The following is a 21904-nucleotide window of genomic DNA, read 5'->3' as shown; positions in this document are numbered from 1 at the left end:
TGTGTTAATCAAAGTTTTCAAAGACACTGAACTTGTGTCAATTCATCTGAACAGTGTAGGCATTGACATTAGGGCTGGGCAATATGGAGAAAATCAAATATCACAATATTTTTGACCAAACACCTCAATGACTATATTGTATGGTTGACAATTGATTCATTCACAAAATATCTTCCACATTTAAATTTCTGATAAATAACCATCATAATGTGGATATAATGACTAAGTGGTTAAAGGCAAATAATAGAACAGTCTGGTAAATTCAGAAAATGACACTTTACTGTAATGCAGCCTTTGAAAACAGGAAAAGACTAAACTTACTATGTAACGATATTACGCTTCAAAATCACAATAGATATAATATTGAAATATTGCCCAGCCCTAATTGACATCTGTCTGAAAAAAATTAAACAAGCCCAAATCCAGTGCTTTCTCAAAGTCCATGTAGATCTTGAAATGAGCTGGCAGCTTTAGTGTTTCAAAGCATGTGGAGGACGTAGGAAGGGTTCCCTCAGAAATCTCCACTGTCAGTTCAGGAGGAAGCATCTCCCAGCCAACCCAGGATGTCAGCAGCTGGGCCAGGGTACCTGATGAAGCTAAAAGTCATACAATGGATTGAAGACATTTAGTTTACTTTATTTGATCATAAATATCCATTAGACATAGAAGCATTTGTAAAGAGAAATAAGGTTTATACCTGTTTCAATGAACATCCTTAGAAAGCCAGTGATGCGGCATGTGGTGTCAAAGTCTTCATCATCACTGTCCTCAACTGGCCATGTGATTTTTTTCTAGGAGCATCTTAAAGAAAACAAAAATTGTAATTTTAAAAAGGGAGAACTTATTTTGGTGAAGGACTATGCAGATCACATTCTTGGAAAATGGAAAAATAGCCAGCTCAGTCATTGAAAATAGACGTAAAATTCATCAAGTTAAGTCACAAATGTAACTCAATTACTGACTTACCTGGGGTGTGAACTGCATTTCAGCCATTTTGGGGAAAAGTGGGACAACATCTGGCCTAGATGTCAGCAGGGGCCATACCATTACATCTTTCAGTCCCTTTCTCAACTGTTTAATTCGGTGCATGGTCCTCCCACCGACCCATATTAAAACCCAAATTTGACAAGTTCGCACAGTAGAAAAAATGTTAATAAAAGCACAATAAAGTGCCTCATAAAATCCATTAAAACTCTAGTACTTAAACTCTCGTGTTAACATTAACAAGCCAGGGTTCAGAATACATTCTATAATTTCAACAAGTACAGCAATGAATTCTGTCACTTAACCAGCAGGAACTCACTGCATGGAGTAGAAGTTTATTATGTAGCCATCTCCGATTTGTTTTGGTGACTGCCGGAAGATCCCAAGACATGGAAAGATCTGAAACTGTGTCTTTCTGTTCTGGTGTAAGTTCTTCATGTTCAAGCTAGAATAAGGACCATACCATTTATTATATCTGCCCAAGCAATACTTTTTACATGGCTAGGTTACATACCAGTTCTATGATGCTCCTGATGTGCAGATCAGGACAGTGTTCAACAACAACAGTAGCCATTTCAGGGTCCCCATTGAACAGTACATGAATTACAGCAGGACTTAATCCTGTAACATGGGGACCGTCATGCAGAAAGGTGTAGGCCAACATCCTTCCTGCAACCCGGAAGAGGTTGCTTTCAATAAGTGCCTCTGATGCTGCTGGAACAAGATGGTCAGGTTCACCCTCAAATGGCAGTGTTCGGCCCATTCCTCCTGTAAAGTACCAAGAGAGCAGGGAATAAAGTCACAACAATTAACCCCTTGAATACATAAAATTACATTATAGTGCAGTACCCGTTAAAAATGTGCCTGTTTGGAACGGGCGATTACTTGGCCTGTGGTATTACTGCTTGTAGAATTCACTTAAACCAAATTGTAGCCTACTCCAAAATGACTTACGCTGAGTTGACATAAAAACGGCATTCAACAAAAACTAAATATTAGAAAAATATTGTCAATACTGTCACTGACTAGGGCTGTCTCACTGTCATTTTCTTCCCTTTGGCCTCCCTCTTGTTCTCTTTCCTGCATGGGTGTCCTTCAAGTGAACACTATTGAAATGATGGTCATACTGGCTTATTTGTGTGCACAACTCTAAGAGGACATATTCCCAAAGAAAATGAATATGCTACCCTCGCATTGCATTAGGAAGTACATACCCATTGCAGCTCAATCTGTGCAGCTTCCTCTCTGAAAAGGGAACTTCCTTCTGACAAGTGATGCAGGGGATGACTGGACCAGAGGCAGGACGTGAGCTCTCCTAACAAATGGCTTTTAACTAATGATTAAAAGTCACCAGTAATCTTTGTTTTGATTATGTATTAAACTAGGTCTCTATACATTTATGTACACAATCTAAGGGTGATCCTGTTGAAGTGGACTTATGTAGATTGTAGCCTGTCCAATCATCGTCGATGGATCTTTCAGATAGGCAAGGGTGTATCCAGTGCTGGTACACTGAAGCAATGCAAGATTTTCCATTAAAGCCTCCCCCTTGTTGGAGCTTCGGAAACACTTCCATCAGTTTATTTGTTATAACCAGGGGATCGTGGTTATTCCCTGGAGAAAAAATAAAAATAAAAATCATAACTCGCGCGTAAATCAAACATCCGCGAGCAAATCTCCGTCTCGCGCGTGATATTTGCTCGCTCGCGAAAGGTGAATCTCTGCTCGCGCTTAAAGGTGTTTTCTACGCGCTCGCTGTTTTTCTTTTTGACAGTAAGGGGGCGGAGCCAGTCACCATGGTCTCTACACCTGATTGGTTAGAAACCCCGTCTTTGGATTGGCTGGAGCGATGCATTCACACAACTATAGAAGCCTATTTCCGCACTAATGTAAGGGAATAGAAAGTCAGATTCAGACTGACAGACCGGTCTAATAAGTTGGTTCCGCCTACTAACTTTTGATGGGTCAGTTTGACAGTTTTAAGTAATTCATGAAGCGTAAACGCAGGATCATGAAATGTGAAATAGTTATATATGCATTTTACATACAATGAATCAGTATTTTAATTAATTAATGACACATTTAATTACTTTTATTTATTTAATTCTAATTTTAATTAATTAATGACACATTACATTTTTTAATGGTGTGTTTATTTATTTAATTGTGGCACTTTTAGTCCTCCATACTAAACATGGATATATCTTTTCAATGTGACAAGACGCATCCTCCCAATTTTGTAGTCTGCCAGGGGGTAAGCATCATGTAGTTCTTCTGGTCCAATAAGTTCCCACTTTCTTGCCTGGCGATCATAAGCTCTACAGTGTTCAATATACCGTCCACTGAGCTTCTTCACAACAAAGATCAACTTGTCTTGCAGTATCACCATTTGAATGATTTCATTGAACTCTGGCAGTCCTCCCAGTGAGCCATGGATCAAAATCATCCCACAGATGTAGTTAAGTCTATGGTTGAAGACTTCTGTCTCAGAGCACTCCGTTCCATAGTCCTTGCATCTCCACATGAAGCGTAACATTGGGGAAAACAAATAGATGGCATATCTTTTGTGGATTTAAATAATTTGGGGGGAAATGTGTTGCCAATCATTTCAACAGAAAAGTATCTCATTAAATGTGGCCAGCACTCCGAATATTTATTCAAGTATTCTTGTCTTACAGCAATAAACACATGCCTATATACACATTTAAAGGGTTTTGGTTGTTGCAAAGAGGTTAAAACAAGTACCTTTATACTACTGCTATTTCAATGGCACTGTATAACTGCTTTCTGGCGGTATAACTTACCTTAGGTAGTCCAATAAGTTCTCTCTGAGCCTGAAGTCACCACCAAAGGTCAGTTAAAAATAAGAAAAAAACATTAACATTACTATTTTCTGTTGAGTGTTAAGCTTGAGTTGGGTACAGTTTATCTATAATAAAACCTTACCCCATCCAGTAATTAACTGTTTGCATAAAGACCATAAGAGAAAACATAGCAGAAGTTGACACAAACCTCACAGCCGCTTATTAGCCCACTAACACAGCAATACTGAGCTGGGTACCACTTACCTTAATGTTTGCCTACGCGACATATAACTGTGGTGTTTTCACCGAGCTAACGTTAGCATTTACCACCACCCTCCGACCTAATTTAGTCTAAGAATGAGACCCCGCACTGCTGACAAATGTATGAACTACCGCGTCAAACACGCACACACCGGCTGATGTAACGTTAGTCTTAACAGAGACCTGGGTGCAAGTTGTATAATTAGCTTGGTAACAAGCTAATGTGCCTCCACGCTGTACGAGAGGGGAGGTATTTACAAAGGAAAACGTGCAGGCGGCGCCAGTAAATGCGGGCTTTCCCAATTTTACGTAACGTTAACATCAACCACATTTCCTCGAGGTTGTGGTGTAATCCAGAAAGTGCGACCGGGCAAACCTTGTAGCTCGAACCAGGGTAACAGCGTGGAAGTGCCACCTCCAATGTGGCGCTTATCCAGATCCCCCCTCCCTTTTCCTTATGCGCTGGTCTCCCAGCAACCACAACAGGCTGCGTACATCCTCCACAGGCTCACGATCCACAACCTTATGCCCCGCACCAAGCAGGACCGCAACCCATGACGGGGGCCCCACTGTACGGTGGCTACAGCCAACCGAGAAGACAGTGGGGAGGGGGCAACCAAGGCCGAGGTAGATTTAATGGGGGGCAGTTTACATGTTGTAGCATGTTCATATTTCTAACATGTATAATTTTGAAGGAAGATATTTTAAGTTATTTAAAGTTTATTTATTCCAGAATAACATTCCTGTCTTTGTATTTGTATTTATGTTAAAAGAAACATTTAGTTTTAGTGTGTTCAATAAATGTTTATTCTGTTCGGCCCGCGACCTGAATTGTGTTTTGAATTTTGTGTCCCCCTGTGCAATTGAGTTGGACACCCCTGCCTTAACCCTCCTATTACCTTCAAATTTACTAACATCTTTTACCCTTGGGGTCAATTTGACCCCAACAACTTAAACCTTCAGAAAATGATTAGAGTTAATATTGTTTTCTGATTTTGAGTGTCAGGTACTTTATGTTTGTTTGTTGACTACCTAAATAGCCCTTTAAATAAATAAAAATACCCCCCCCCCCCCTCCCCTGATACATCCAGAATATTCGCGACTATGGCGAAATATGCAGATCACCATTAAAATCTCACTGATTGACCTAAAATTGGAAAGAGATATATTTTTGGTGTTTTAATGGCTTTATATTATGTCTAAGTACATGTTTTTTATATCTATATTATTTGGAATGAAAAACAATTTCTGTTATCAAGAATAGTAACATGGATTATGTTCGGGGTCAATTTGACCCCAGGAAAAACAAACACAATTTCAGAAATTTAGAAGGATTTGTAAAACAGAATATCATCATCATCAGAACATCACTAAGGAATACATAACAGGTATTTATTTCCACAAATATTAAAGTACATTTGAGATTGGTCTATGCTACACTAAGTGCTATGTATGCAAATAGTTTTGCATGAGATAGTGAAAAAAACAAAGTCACTAAAATTAGTTTGACAGAATATGAACAGCATATTATCTTTCCTTCAGGCCACCAGAAGGTACATTCCAGCCTTTGGTCTGCACTACTGTACACATGATGTGCAGAGAGTGCATGCATGTTCCTTGCAGATGTATTTCTTGCATTTCACACAGGTGTTGCTGGTCTTGGAGTCATTTCTGTTTGGACAGACCTGGCACCAACCACGTTTCCTGCCTGTAGTTTGAACCACTGGAGGAGCTGCACAGTGTGCGTCTGTATGGATGTCCTTCACAACAGTTGCAGCGGCAGTTGATGTTCTTGGAATGGCACTGTCTTCTCTCGATATGAGATTTCAACCAACGCGTAACCCAGCTTCTCCAGGAAAATCCTCCTTCGAGTCAGTGTTCCGCTGTTCCAGTCCTTGTTTATCTCATTCCATATTACAAAGTGCAGTGCAGTGCAGTGTAGGCGCAGTGTAGGCGCTCACATCAATGATGTTGAAGAAAATTACAAGGGGCCAACGGGCAGTCATGTGTCGGCAGCTGTATGTGGCTGTGACCTTGTCCAGGTTATCTACCCCTCCCTTTGTCTTGTTGTAGTCCAAGACCATTTGTGGTTTTCTGTCTTCTCTGGTGCTCAGGACAGCATCTTTGTGCATGGTGCTCATCAGCAGGACTGTTTTCCCTTTCTTGGGGCAATAGGAGACGACAGTGGCTCTGTCAGTGAAGGCAAACATTGAAGATGTTACCGCCGTGTTCTTCATCACAAGCTGCTCAGTGGGAAGCTCTGGCTTGTTTTTTCTCACTGTCCCCAACATGGTAACCTTTCTTTTCAGCAGTTCTTCACCCAGGGCATATGATGTGAAAAAATTATCACATGTAATGTTATGACCATTCAGTCCTTCAGCCATGTCAAGTACCACCCTCATGCCCTGATTTTTTTCAGGTGCTTGCCCAGGGGATTTACCAGTGTACACCTGCATATTCCAGGCATAGCTGGACTGTGCATCACATGCTGCCCATATTTTGATACCGTATTTGGCCGGTTTGCTCGGTATGTATTGTCTGAAGGGACAGCGGCCACGAAATGCAACCAGACATTCATCCACAGTCACGTGGGGGCCTGGATTGTAGACAATTGTTTGTTATAGTGACCTCAATATCATCCAAAACAACCAGAACCAATGTGTGAAACATGTTGATATTTCTTTTATGTTTTACACAGTGGAAAACAGCTTGGGGTCAAATTGACCCCGAAGAACACCGATGCGTACAAGTTGTGTACAGGAAATTGAAAACATATCTTCTTGTTAATTTTATGTTTACCCAGTTGTCCCCAATAAATTAGGAAAAGTCATGAAATATGAAGAAAAAAAAATTATGTCAATATATTATTTAGAGACGTTAAACATTGAATGGGGTCAAATTGACCCCAAAGGTAATAGGAGGGTTAAAGGGTTTGACAGCAACTATGTGATTGGTTTAGAGCCACAGCGCCGCCTCTGTTGGTCGTATACACCTGGGTGCAGCCAATCTCCACTGATTGGATAGTTCGGGGAGACCAGCTGAAGCATATTTACATTACGCGTGGCATAAAGGGAGTCTTCCTTCTAGAACTACCGCTTAAGCGCCATTGCAACCAGGACAGACTCTGAATTGACAAACATTTATTACACAGTATAATATTGAAATAGTGCAGAATCTTTGGCGGTTGAACTCCATCCTAAACCGGGATAATCAAGGGGCCGTGATGCAGAGTTCTGCTTGGCAGAATCCCCCCAAAAGATGAATTTAATATGCATAAAATGAACAGTGTCTTACCTACCGCCGCCCCAGCGTCCTAAGCAAAAGAGAACATTAGTCAATATCATCACTTTAGGTTCGCTAGCCAGGAATAGACCCAGTGACTAGTAGAGCGAAAAACACCCACCAATGTGCCAAGATCGGACTGGTCACGTTAGACCCGGAGGCAACGGGTCACAAATCCGCAGGATCACATGATGAGTCACACAGGGGAGCAGCCATTTATTTTCCCGGTCTGCGGTGAAAAGGTGTCTTTTTTTGGGTCTCAGGCTCAAGAGAATCCACATACCAAAAGAGAGACCTGATGGTTGCTCAGCCTGCTTGAAGGATTTCAATGTGAACTCAAATGACATGAGGGTCCACACTTGGAAAACACCACACGGTTGCAATGTTTGTTTGTGAAAAAGTTTGGATTGATGTCATCCATTAAAAAAACATGATAAATGTGTAGCCGCAAGCAGTGTATGAAGTTGCTGGTGGAGCCGAGTTGTTCAATCGTCATCGTAAAACCATGTTTGGTGGCCATAATAACGGGCAGAAGGCACATTCCTTTCGGGGGGTGGGGGGGCTTATGTCCGGCAGCAGAAAACTGCTTCAAAAGTCAGCCTCGTGCTGTGGTGGGAGCCCAACACCAGCTTCTACTTTTTCCCTTCAGCCCATTTTGTCTGTCTGGTTTCTGTCTGAACATAAGACAATTGACCCAGAGCCTCCAAATCCCTTCCCCCTTTCGCTGAAGGGGAGCTGACGTCTGTAACGCTTCCCTCACTTCAACACGCTTGTTAATGTATGTTAGTAGTGATCTCCTCTCCACTTTTCTTAAATCATCATCTCCAACTGGTATTATACTGGTTATCCTTCTCCTGTTCATCTTTTAAACTAAATTCTAGATACATGACCAACATGACTTTCTCTTCCGACCGAAAAACAAAATTTTATTTTTTTCGTTCAAATTCACAAATCATTACTATATTCACTTTAATGTTCCATAATTATATATTTATGTAATAATGACCATCATAAACTACTGTGTGCTTTGGAATCACTGACAATCGAACATTATAGTAATAACTGGGAAACAAATAAATGTACAAAAGTACACAAAACACTTTGAGACGTCGTACTCAACCCTGGTTGAAAGCTTTCTCTTTAACATTTTAAAGCGGCTGATTCCACAATGCTTTTACATTGAAGTCAATACAACCTACGTGATCTACAAGTCGTCTGTAAACCTCACTTTGCCACCATCCCTCTGTAGAGCTTTAGTCGACGTTAACAGTTCATTCTGTAGCTCAGGTTCTATCTGAGTGAGCTGAGTGAATGATTGAACCAGATACACATACTGTCCTGAGTCAAGATGCTATAGAAATACAATATTTATTGAGAGTATACATTTCCCGTCCTCTCCTCCTTTTATTAGGCAGGCGAGACCAAGTCATTGCTTCACTCACAACAAGAGGATGTGCGGGATGCAACGCCAAAGCGATTCAAATTCAACGTAGTTAGAAGCATTTCTGCAGAGTAACGTCTTTTTTAGTTTTCAGTATTTGTGTTCAATAATAAAAATACCAATCTACAGCTGCAGAGAACTAATACCGAGATACAATGGCAAATACAAGAATGAGACATTTCCCATTGGTTACATGAAAAAGTGCACGTTGCGTTGTACACGTAACACCGCGTAGCTACCGGCGCTGCACTACGCCGCGGCGCCAATGTGAAGTCCGAAATGGAAATTATTTCTTCAGCTCTTGAAGGCAAATTGTTGCTATTGTGAAATCTGAAGCCCTTTTTATTGGTCGCACATGGAGGACGAGAGGCGACCACCGGGCAGTGAGCACACAACCAGCCCCGTGTCTCGTTCCGTGGGCCTGACATCACATCGCGTGGTACTGATGATCCAACCAAAAAGAGGTGCGAAGGGATTCTGTCCAAGCGTCCGTAGGTGAAGAGGAATGAGAATGTGTTGAAACAATTATTCTTATTTTTCCTTTTACTTCTCTTTGATGTGTCCAATCAGGGCATCTGGCGGGATGAATAAACAAGTTCCAAATCTTCCCTTCAACTACTCTTATTTACAGACACTGAGCATGCATTCTTCTTCTACATTTTCTCAAATCCTCATGCTAATTTACTGATCTGTGAATGGATTCACAAATGCTGCTACGCGTGCAAAAAGTGTCGATTGGGACACTTTGCGACGTGCATGTGGCTGCTGGAATGTTCTGAACAAAAAAAAGAACAACAACACAGTTTGGGTTGGACTCGGCTAGTGGGCTGTGCTCCGCAGAAGGAACAGCTGATTGTTTGTAGCACTAGAGGCTGTTGGTGCTGTTGGTGTGCAGACCCGAGCGGGGCTGAGCGGCCGTGCTGCTGCTGTGCTTGTTGTTGTTGCTGCTGCTCCAATTCTCCTTTCCCTCCACACAGGACCTGCGCTCGAGATTGCCGGCCTTGCCTTGCTCCTCTTTCAGGAAGAGGTCCACCAGCAGGATCTTCTCCTTGTGGATCTGGAGGCTGATGTCTTTGGGGATGTCCGGTATCAGCCAGTCCACAATGTCGCTCATGAGCATCACGACGTTCTGGTGGAGATGAAGGCGGGAGAAAATGTCACATTTGTTCTTTGTTTGTAAAGTGTGTGTCTTCCGCCTCTGCTGTGATATCTTGGTGTTAAATCATAACGCTTAGGGAACATTTTAGTCAGAAGGGGAAAACTTACAGTAGATTTTTTACTTACCAAATACAGTTTGTAAAAAGAGTCGACACTATCGGTTTCCTACTTTTCTGCATGAATCATCTTACCTGGAAAACAATGACAAAAGCCAGTCGGACCGCCAGCACGGCCCAGAACTCCTTTGAGATCTCGTACGGAGTGGTTGACCAGGGGGGGTCTCTGTAGTCCTTATACCTTTTTTAGAAACAAAAATACATGTTATGATTTCATCTTACCAATAGTATTCACCGCATTCATGTGAACCCAGACTTCCACATAACCTCGGAAAGTTCCTTGATTGATTTAAATCCTCCAGCACAGCATCAGGACAGAAATTCAGTCAATGTCAAATCTGAAATGTAAGCTCATACTAAAATAAAATAAAATAATCTCACTCTGGCAACCCATGTGTCCTTATGGTAAATGCACTTATTGTCACTCGCTTTGGATAAAAGCATCAGCTAAATGACTAAATGATGAAATGTAATGTAAAAAGAAACCAGCTACCAACACTAACCCCTTTTATATATCTCCCCTGACCCCACAGACACACACGTGCACACAGACATAGACAATGGAAGAAGTGTAATGATCCACACTACCTTCTTTTCTGATGCATGTGAGCAGAGCATATTCCTTCAAAAGTAATGTAAGTTACTATAATTTGTCCTCAAAGCAGTCAGGCGAGTAAGTTGGTTGTTTAGAGAACCTGAATATGTTGTCGGATATTTTAGAAGTTGAACCTCCACGAGTGTATCTTTTAAGTTAAAACTAGATCATAATTTGAGTTTCTGAGTAAAAACTGAGGTGATGTTTAAAGAGAAAGTGAATCTTCTAGTTTTAAAGTTTGATTTATAGTGAAACCATGGATTAAGTTAAGGCATACAATAAATCAGCATAGACTTATTGTGACGAATGCAGATGAGGTGAATTTTACAAGCTACCTTCAGACTTTGGAAACCACATCAACAATGTTAGTTATTAAGTGCAAAGGATCTTTAAACATTGGTCTCAATTAATGACACCTTGTTAGAAAATGACAGCGGTTCGCTGGTGTTTTAAATGCTAAACTTGGTTTCATGGCGAACTGAGACGGATCTCCCACCTGCACATCTGGACGGGGTGGCCGAGGTACAGCGGGTCCATGGGCTCTTTGCCCTGCTGGAAGTGGCTGACGTTAAAGTAGGACAGCGTGTTGTTGACAAATCCGTGCATGGAGCCGTCGGGGCTGTACATGTACTGGTAGACCATCCGAGGGATGAAGTCTGAGGTGAAGGAGATGACAAACGCCTGGGCGGATGGGGAGGTGGTGATGAGACGGTGGGTGTGGGAGGGGGTCAGAGATTGGGGAAGGATATGAAGTTAGAATGTGCAAACGAGACAGTGTGGAACGGAACAACATACGTGTCTGGTTGAAATGAAAGCATCCACTCGTTCATCAGATGAGGCCTCTGAGAGTCGACTCTTCTCTTCCCTCAACAATGCTCACTGTTGAGCAACATTCATTCATTAGATGATAACTGTACCTGGATAACACACCTCCCAGGTTTCAGACTGAATTATAGGAGTCAATGTTGGATTTACCCATTAAACAGCTGGTTTGAAAAAAAACCTACCTGAAATCAGAAAAAAAAAAACGGGTGTAACCAGGAGGTTACACCATGTGCTGTCGGTGGAACCAGCATGGAGCCATAATCTAACCTCCACAAGAACCAGGAGGGATGCGATTATGTGAAAACTCATATCTCATACTTAGTTTATTGCCTTATATAAGCCTTATTGTATTGAAAGGAAACTAAGGTTGAAAATGTGGAAAAAATATTTGATTTAAGGCTGGCGCGTGTTTCTGCGTCTTTACGCATCGTCGTGTCGACGCACTCGTTTCATTTTTCTAAAAGGCCTGCGTGGTTTGCAGAGCAATTCACCTCCAGAACAACAGGCGGAGTGACGTGTTTTGTTGAAGACGTCTTTGTGTGTGGAAGTCGTTGGTTGCTTTATTTATCTCTTAGCTCTTCAGTCTGATCCGTTCTCCCGTAAACATTCTTCGTTTTAATAATGGCGGGATTGTGCTAATGAAAACGGAAATGTGAGACTTTGGAAAGGACGTAGTTAGCAGACCAATCGCAGGCTGCAGGAGGCTTGCGTCTCTCTGAAAACGCAGAGGCATAAACTAGGCTTAAGCTACAAAAATGATATTTTTTCAGTTTTTTAAAAGCCAATTGATGTTCTGGGTAAAAACCTCCAGACAGAAGTGCTTTGAAGTAGCCTCATAATATCCCACGGGGTGTTTTGTTTGCCAAGTGGAACCCTCCTCACTACTCTGCATTACAAAGTCCCAAAGCAAGCTGTACTCGCCGACTCAGACGCTGTGCTTGACACTGGCTGATTAAAAAGCTTGACCATGTGCCTGACTACTGATCGCCATTGGCTGATATTTAGTAGAAATATACAATCGGGACATTGGTATTACTGGTCTCCACCTAATATCTCTCCTTTCTAGTCTTCCAACCGCTCAAAGAGCTCCGACACTACATGTCATCATTCACTCATTTTGAGGTCAAGTGTCCGTCCCGAAGGACCCACGATCCTCTGATTGAAAAACGACCCTGCTCTCCCCTGAACCGCCGCCACATGTCTCTCACCGCCCTGATGATGCAGCGTTGTGGACAACCAATCCCTAATGAGCTAATAGCCGACGTGCTGATCGAGGCTCTGTTGAGTGACGGTATGAGGAGGTGACCTCCTGCTCACTAAACCATGAGCTGATGGACATCCAGGACACGTGGGACTCAAAAGACTAGAGCCACAAGACGCTAGCGCTCAGTTGCATTTCAAGTTTACCATTTTACTTCCTTTAACCGGAAGGAAACCCTCCAAGTGCACTGCATGCATTACAACTTATATGTTCTACTTACGTTAATGATGACGGCCACATTTGCTACCCCTCTTAGTAAGTTGTACCATATACCTGTAGGCACAAACATACGAATCAACATTGTTTTAACAGAGACGGAAAATGTGTGTCTGATGATCTGAACATAGCATTATAGAGATGTTTATGGGTTCCATGCTCAGGTTCTGTCTGTGTAAGAGCTACAGGATGTTCAGTAGAACCCACCAATGTCTTTGGCTCTCGCTGCCACCGGCCTTCGCAGCTCAGTCACAAACTTCTTGGCATCCAGTCGTATCTCAATGATGTTGTTGAGCAGAGCGAAGAGCGGGGCCAGGGGGAAGGACGCCACGAACAGCGTGACAAAGCCAAACTGGATGACTGAGGACACACACATTCCACAAAGCATGACAAAAGGACCTTGTGTGTGTGACCTCTGACCTTTCCTGATAACTCAGCCACTGAATACGGGAGCATTTGGTTTGTTCTTTCATTCACTGAATGGTACTGACTCATTTCCATGTATTCCGGCGTTAAGCCAGCAAACGGCTCCAGGAAGTGGTCGGTTTCGTATCTCTGCAGCTTCTTCTGTCTCTCTTCTTCCTGAAAAGCCCCTTGCTTCGACCGAATGTAGCGAATCAGCTTCTTCAGCTTGCTGAGGAACACACGCACCCACGAAATGTGAACACAACAGCGTTTTCCTGAGAGTTTGTATTTGTGTTGAGCCTGGATCATCACTACTGCCGTAGTCATGGTAACCTACGGTCACCAACGTTTATTCTGTTTTTCTCAAAAGATTCCATACTCACGGTACGCCAATCTCAAAAAGGTTGTTCTGAATTAGCTGCTTTCCCAACATGGTGATGCTCAGCTGGATGCACAGCTCCATCAGACAGCCTCCGTGAGCACACTGAATAAAAAACAGAGCAAAGCACTGGAATGGTGAAGTACAGCGCGCTGCACGTGGGAGGAGGTTAAGGACGGTTGATCACTGAGAGCACCTGGCCACGACTTCTGTTCTGAACAAGTAACACTTGCAAAGATGATCTAAATATGAAGCTCAAAGCGGGCGGAGGTAATAAATGGTTTGTGTTTATCTGTATCGGTAGGAATTTCTAACGGTATGCACACACTTTTTTTCTTTTTGTTTGATTTATTCACACCTCAATTGTTTTGTCATGAGTGCTTTCACACAGAACGGAAATATTCCTTCACAAAACTTTTTGTTTTTCTGCAGTAGTGGTCTTTTTTCTGGGCAGGCTGAACTTACCTCTTCCATTCTGTAGGACTCAAACACATACAGGTAGCTCCCTGGTCTGCCGACCAGTCTAGAGGGAGGATAATGAAGAGGTTTAAAAGTGATGAAAGAGTGATTGAATACATTACAACAACAAAATGACACACTCAAGATACAATGAGACGAACCTTCCCCTGAAGAAAGCAATATAGATGATGGGGGTGAAAGCGTTGACAAACTTGAGAATGAAGGTCTTGAAGATCAGTCGTTCCTCAAAGCTCTTGTCGGTTTTAGGGACCTCTGAAAGCCAAGAGAACCTCATGCAGTGAAAAAAACGCACATAAGCTCTGACTGAAAGCGGCCACACACGTCGAGTTAATATGTTGCAAAATGCAAGAGCTGGTGGACTTGATGTGAGAACTTTTAGGATACGACGTGAGATGCGAGTAGAACGCAAATTGTTTAAATTTGCCTTGAAATATTCACATGTGTGGGCTGGATGTCAATTCTGGAAAAAGAGGTGAGAGCTTTTTTCACAAAGTCACAGGCATGGTAAGACCATCACAATCATCACGCATTAAGCAACAACAGTCACTGAACAGTGAAAGTCTCATTGGGCGCTATTAAAAAGTATCCTCATACAATCATGTCTTAAGAAAATAGACGTTGCTTCTTTTTGCTTGTAAGTTGGAAGCAACTTAGGACAAATCATGCAAAAAAATAAGATTGGCCACCATTGCTACGCTGATGACACCCAAATCTATGTAGCGCTATGACCAAACGACTATCGCCCCATAGATCTTCTGTGCCAGTGCATTGAGCAAATCAAAGACTGGATGTGTCAAAATTTCCTACAACTAAATGAAGACAAAACTGAGATCATTGTATTTGGTGCTAAAAAAGAAAGGTTTAAAGTAACCCAACACCTTCACTCTCTGTCCCTGAAAACATGAAATAAAGCCAGAAATCTGGGGATTATTATGGATTCAGATTTACACTTGGAGAGTCACATCAAATCAGTAACACAATCGGCCTACTACCACCTCAAAAATGTAGCACGACTTAGAGGGGTCATGTCAGCTCAAGACTTAGAAACACTTGTACATGCCTTTATAACCAGTAGACTAGACTATTGTAATGGTCTCCTTGCAGGTCTCCCAAAAAAAACTGTCAGGCAGCTCCAGCTTGTTCAGAACGCTGCTGCTAGAGTTCTAACAAAGACCAAAAAATGTGAGCACATTACACCAATTCTTAAATCCTTACATTGGCTCCCAGTATGTCAGAGAATTCATTTCAAAATCCTACTGCTCACATATAAATCACTACATGGTTTAGGGCCAAAGTATATCACTGATATGCTTCCACTACATAAGCCTTCAAGATCACTAAGATCTTCTGACACCAATCTGTTAGTGATTCCCAGAGTAAATACAAATCATGGGAAGCATCATTTAGTTACCACGCAACAAACAGCTGGAATAAACTTCCTGAAGATTTAAGACTTGCCCCAACTCTGACCACGTTTAAAAGAAGACTGAAAACCTTTATGTTCAACTTCGCCTTCTGCTAAATTTTACCTACATTGCACTTTTAACCTCTGCCTTTAATTAAACAATTTAAATAAGATTTTAATTTATAATCTTATTTGCTGTTTTTAATTGTCTTTTAATTCCTGCATTTTATTTCACTTTATTGTATGAAATGTTATGATGTGAAGCACTTTGAGTCTGCCTTGTGTATGAAAAGTGCTATACAAATAAACTTGCCTTGCCTTAGTTAAGGAAAAGATTGTGAAGTGCCACTAGTTAATTCTGTGACAAATAAATGTGACAAAACTTCTCCATCAAATTGCAGTGCATGTATTTTTGAGGGGTATAGCTATGAACGCTGGACGACTGTCCTCATGGACATGTGACCGAGTGAACCAGTTGCTTACCTAACACGGTGAGCCATCGTGCCACAGCTCCGTACACCTCATCCAGTATGAGGATGACCACCAGGTTGATGATGGCCGCGGTGGTTTTGACCGTCAGCTGCGCGTTGCTGCGTGTGACCGGATTGGCGCTCATGTAGAGGGCGGCTTTGGTGGAGATCCGGTAAAGGATCACGCCAAACACAATGGCGAACGTAACACCGATCTGACAAGGAACGGGTCTTCAGGATGAAGGGGAAGGGAAACCGTCATTTCCAACTGGTTTTATGCAGAGAATGGCCTTCTTCTTACCATTAGCAGCATCATGACAAGGTTAGTCATGTAAGCTGGCAGGCGGTCTTGACATGTGAGCTTTTTAATCTAATAAATAAGAGATGAAAAACAAGTGTCACAGAATTGCACAACACCAACTGTGGGGCTGTAAACAGTGCTCATAAATACACACACACACAAAGTATTAAGAGCCTGCCATGTAATTACCTTGTGCTGTGCTTTTTGATCTTTGCTCGTAGACTTCTGCATGACCCGGAGTTCATACTCGGCCCTCGGGTGGTCCTGTGACGGTGGCACAAAACAAAAATGACAGGCACAGGCAGTGAAACGTGTTTATGGCCGAGGAAGAAGAGACTGGTCCGTCCAACAGCGCTTTCACTGTATTCACACAATGGCTTCGTGAATCTGGCAGCATCCGCCTGAAGGTCAGCGAATAATCGCAGCACTTCAAGAGAGCAAATGTGACCGCAGAGTAAAGGTTGATAGCAGTGGTTCATGGAACGTGGGAGTGTCATTTATCTGTAGTCAACGATGTAATTAAGCTCATATTCTTACATTACTACCCTAAAAAGATGTGTCATGACTGGTGAATTAATGTAATTATCAGATATATTTCTGACATTTATCAGTAAAAACAATTTCCTCAATGTGATATTTGTCTTATTTATCGCTTGTCAACAGTTTTCTTCAGCCTTCCTCCCAGGTTCCACTCAGCGAGTCAGTCAGAGAAGCAATGTGAAGTCCTTGTGTGATCCCCCACAACCAACGAGACAGGCTTTCAAAAGATGAGAAGAGATGATTTTGGTCTCATGAACTGGCTGCTGTCATTTACCAAACAAACTGCAGCAATACACTTAAGAAATAGCATATTGCTGTTGAGTGGTTATTGAAGTTTTCCATATTAAAACTTGCGTTATATTATGGTCTGCCTCATCAAGAGGCTAGATACACACGCATAAGCACAAGCATGTATAGAATTGATTAATGCCATTTTAATTTTATTCTGTATAATTATTCCTTGGCTTGTTCTAATAACCAATACCTGCACTGATGGAGAAACCACTGATATGTTGTGCACCGTTGAACAAAGACTCCATTTGAAAATATCATTCATAGTAACTCTGAAGCTGTGTTGTCATGAGAAGCGGAAAGACTAAAAGAGTGAAGAGAGGATTTATGAAGGAAAGGGGATTCATCCAAACCTTCAGAGCTTCCTGTGAGAAATAAACCAAGAGACACAGAGAGAGAGAGAGGGGGTGTTAGTATAAACAGCAGCATCACATCATCACTTCCCTTTCCCTCCATGCATGCACGTGTTGAGGAGGAATTCAACGTGGTCTGAAAATGTCTCCAGGCATACATCACTTCCTGTCCTTCGCTGGAAGGCACCGAGTGGCGAGGGTACGCCAAGTGGAAATGGCCAACGGTTCTGTTATTTGGCACCACTCACCTCCTCATCCTCAAAGCCGGTCAGGTCCCATTCGTAGTTCAGCCTCATCTGCCTCCTCTTCCAGTGCTCCATGAACATTGCAGCTTTGAACCAGAGAGAATAGAGTTAGACCCTTTGTGGACGGGAGGTACTTTCTATTATGCGCCAACTCTAAACGCTGCATTTGTGTGAGCAGGTGCATCAGGAGGACAGTAGAAATAACAGGCACATTGTTAATCTGGACTACGGGATATTGCCTTTTGCTGTCAAACGGCCTGATTCCCTGCATGACGCCGAAGCCCGCGTCAATGTGATGAGTCAATGCAACTACAAACGGAAGGCAGGAAGCACCTGATACCGAAATCTAGTCCCGCAACCACCAGGTTCCAGGTTACTCTAGGACACATATGTCAAACTTGTGGGCCAAATCCAGCCGGCCCGCCGGATGACTTTGCTATTGTGAGAATTGCAGAAAGGTCCCCTTTACGTAAAGGGGACATACGGGAGGCTGGTTGTGCCTTTTTTTATATCAATTTGTTTTTCACCCCCCCCCCGTCGGCCGTGTCTTCCTGCGGTCGGGTGGTCTGGCCCGTGTTCGATGGAGGTGGGCAGTATCTGGCCCGAACCTGAAATGAGTTTCACACCCCTACTTTGTGACTGTACATTCTATTCTATGTCATTACTTTGATAGTTAAATACTGGGTCAATAAGTTGCATTGGGGAGCACAGAATTGGATTCAATTTTACAAATGGAAAAACGTTGTGTTTTTGATCAAATATCACAAACTTTAGCTCCTATTTTGCATTCCTAACAGTAACTACGGGCAACGTGGTTTAATCATGCGCCATGTATATTATTGTGTGCAATGTGTGCGTCCTCTCACCCCACAGCGCCATGAAGATGGAGAAGAAAACGGTGGCTGGGTTGTCGAACAGGTGGCTGGCCCGCGCGGTGGCACACGCCGAGCTCAGCTCCCAGTAGCTGCACACGCGGTCACACAGAGGACACATGGTGATGTTGTTCATTGTGTTGCAGATCTCCATGCTGGATAAGAGGACACACACACATCAAGCCACATGTACACAGACACATTTACTCTCACTAAGTTGAAACAAAAACGGCTCGATAATATAAAGCAAATATATTAATTTAACATTCAGTAGAGCAACAAACATTTTCCTGAATGGAACATGCATATTTTTGTAAAGAACCTTGTATTCACGGTCTGAATAAGACAATATCAAGTTTCCATCCATGAAAAATAGTATCAGATTCTTACATAGAAATTTTGCATTTTATGAAGCATTTTGTCAAAAACTGTTCTTTCATTCATATGAAGTCTTCTTCAATTGAGTAGTGTCTGTCTGCAGAGCCCGGCCCTCTGCCTGGATCGCCTCTTTCCCGCTTTCTTCTCTGGCCCGTGTGAAGCCCTCAGCCAGTAATGTTCAGAAGCAGTACGACGAACACAGGGAATAGTTGGACGAAGACCAAAGTCTGCGATCAGCTCACATGGAGGAACACCGTTAGACAGGAACCAGAGGAAGCAGAAGATGTTTTCGTGGTCAGGGACAGAAGACGGAGGCGTGAGAGTGACCGAGCATTATGGCAGATCCAGCATGTAATAGAACATCAACAATGCTCTGTTATCTGTTAGAGAGAAACCTACCCTCAACCCTTCTGAAGAAAACAACTACAGACCGGTCTCGCTTCATCCCTTTCTGTCCAAAACCCTTGAACGTGCGACCTTTAACCAACTCTCCTCCTATCTCCACCATAACAACCTCCTTGACCCCCACCAGTCAGGCTTCAAGGCAGGCCACTCCACAGAGTCTGCTCTCCTTGCTGTCTCAGAGCAACTCCACACTGCTAGAGCCGCCTCTCTCTCCTCTGTCCTCGTCCTTCTGGACTTCTCTGCTGCATTTGACAGTCAACCACCAGATCCTTATTTCCTCCCTTCATTAACTGTCTCAGGCTCTGCTCTCTCCCTTCTCTCGTCCTACCGCGTAACCTGGCGAGGATCTGTGTCGGAACCTTGTCCTCTTACAACAGGAGTTCCTCAGGCTTCCGTCCTGGGTCCCCTTCTCTTCTCGCTCTACACCAACTCTCTCAGCGCTGTCATTCGCTCGCATGGCTTCTCCTACCACAGCTATGCAGATGACACACAACTAATTCTCTCCTTCCCTCCCTCAGACACCCGGGTGGCGGCACGGATATCTCCCTGTACTGACTGACATCTCTCAGTGGATGTCCGCCCACCATCTGAATATGAACCCCGACAAGACTGAACTACTTCTCTTTTCAGGAAAAGACTCTCCGACCCAGGACTTGACTGTCAACTTTGGCAACTCCGTGTTAACGCCCACTTTAACCACTAGGAACCTCGGCGTCACAATCAACAGCCAACTCTCCCTGACTCCCAACATTACTGCGACAACACGATCCTGTAGATACACTCTGGCTGCTCAGGTACTGATTCAGGCTCTTGTCATCTCCCGCCTGGACTACTGCCACTCTCTCCTGGCTGGTCTCCCTGCCACCGCCATTCGACCTCTGCAGCTCATCCAGAATGCAGCAGCTCGTTTGGTCTTTAACCTTACAAAATTCTCCCACACTACTCCACTCCTCCGCTCTCTTCACTGGCTACCGGTGGCATCCAGTTCAAAACATTGGTGCTCACGTACCATGCTGTGAATGGATCGGGTCCAGTTTACATCCCGGACATGGTCAAACCCGACATCCCAACCCGCACTCTCCGCTCTGCATCTGCAAAACTGCTCGTCCCTCCCTCACTGAGAGCAAAACACTCAACCAGATCACGACTCTTTGCTGTCCTTACTCCGAAATGGTGGAACGAGCTCTCTGAAGACAACAGGACCACAGAGAGCCTTCACAGTTTGTACCCTATGGTTGAATGCACTTATTGGAAGTCGCTTTGGATAAAAGCGTCAGCTAAATTCCATGTAATGTAACATGGTCCGATGCCTAGATTGGACTATGATCCATTTGCCTACCGAGGGCACTACCTTGCATGAAGAGTGAAAAAGAGGAGTAAGAGGAGAAACCAGACCGGAATGATATTTATTCATGATATTTATTAGTACTGTCAATATAAACGCGATTAATGTGGCCGATTAATGCAATATTTTAACGTAGTTAACAAAACGGCCGCTAGCTGCAGTAAGATACATCAAGAAAACAAACATGACGGTGCTTTCAGGGTCCGATCGATACTGCGAGGTGCGTCCGCTCCCCTCGCCATCCACGACTTAAATCTTTGGCTGCTCTCCAGCTTCGCCGCCTGCCAAGGGCTCCTTTTAGAATAACTTATTTCCCCGTTAAGATGGTTCAGCTACAGTAAAGAAAAAGGCACCGTCCCTCGCTCTTTAATCTCATGAAGTGCTCGGCAAGAACGACAGTTTTGTTTCTCCGACGCGACCTGAAACAAGCTCCATATCTCACGCGCTTGAGCGCCGCTCAGCATCTCGCCGTCGTAGACGAGCTTTGGCATGTTTGGCAGAGCGCCTTGAGCGCCGTATACAACCAGTATGGATCAACCGATTAACCAATCTGTTCGTTTAAATTGTTTGTGCTTCATCAATTAATGTTTCACATAACTAATGTGCCGCATCATACATATTTTTATATTAATTTCAAACTTTTCAAAATTGAAAATTAAAACCTTTTTATTTATTTATTGTAAATGACCTCTTGCGGCCGACCTGCAGTACCTTCGCGGCCCACCAGGGGGGCGCGGCCCACACTTTGGGAATCGCTGGTTTCGAATTTCCTCCGGCAAAATGCAATTTTTAGAGCATAAGGTCTCAAGATCCCACTGCGCAAATTTGAAAAGAATCAGGTTAAATCTCTGGGAGGAGATTGGTCTTTTACAACTCTAAGAAATCATGATAATAGGCCATATAGGGTGTGTGTGTGTGTGTGTGTGTTTACCTTGGTATGTTGTCATTGACCGTTGCACATCCATAAAGAAACACAATGACCCCCACTAGAGAGGCAGGAATCAGCATCTGGGTATACAGACCCAACCAGGCAAAGTACAGGCCGATTTTCTCACCAAAGTACTTCCTAACAACACAAGACAAGAACAGTTT

At 43.1% G+C, this 21904-nt stretch overlaps 1 protein-coding gene across 3 annotated transcripts in view; it reads right to left on the bottom strand.

The window, feature by feature from the left end:
- Positions 1–8680: 8680 nt before the first annotated feature.
- LOC120809375 (anoctamin-1) overlaps positions 8681–21904 on the bottom strand; it is a 28658-nt gene continuing 15434 nt past the window's right edge. Inside the window, exons 10-25 of one of the 3 annotated variants that reach the window (XM_040163114.2) lie at positions 21744–21878; positions 18679–18839; positions 17816–17898; positions 17568–17579; positions 16573–16647; positions 16384–16452; positions 16096–16297; positions 14348–14459; positions 14193–14250; positions 13732–13832; positions 13435–13577; positions 13151–13303; positions 12948–13000; positions 11138–11322; positions 10122–10227; positions 8681–9901 (exon numbers count right to left, since the gene is read on the bottom strand). In XM_040163114.2, the coding sequence (XP_040019048.2) occupies positions 9638–9901; positions 10122–10227; positions 11138–11322; positions 12948–13000; positions 13151–13303; positions 13435–13577; positions 13732–13832; positions 14193–14250; positions 14348–14459; positions 16096–16297; positions 16384–16452; positions 16573–16647; positions 17568–17579; positions 17816–17898; positions 18679–18839; positions 21744–21878 (1912 nt within the window). In that variant the 3' untranslated portion in view covers positions 8681–9637. Of the gene's footprint in view, positions 9902–10121; positions 10228–11137; positions 11323–11420; positions 11521–12947; positions 13001–13150; positions 13304–13434; positions 13578–13731; positions 13833–14192; positions 14251–14347; positions 14460–16095; positions 16298–16383; positions 16453–16572; positions 16648–17567; positions 17580–17815; positions 17899–18678; positions 18840–21743; positions 21879–21904 lie in introns of those variants that run through there. The other 2 variants (XM_040163116.2, XM_078097172.1) reach the window with 2 other exon arrangements.

Source organism: Gasterosteus aculeatus, chromosome Y, assembly GCF_964276395.1.
Source record: "Gasterosteus aculeatus chromosome Y, fGasAcu3.hap1.1, whole genome shotgun sequence".
Taxonomy (NCBI): domain Eukaryota; kingdom Metazoa; phylum Chordata; class Actinopteri; order Perciformes; family Gasterosteidae; genus Gasterosteus; species Gasterosteus aculeatus.
Note: the sequence above shows the minus strand (reverse complement) of the source record. Positions and strands in the feature narration are given on the sequence as shown.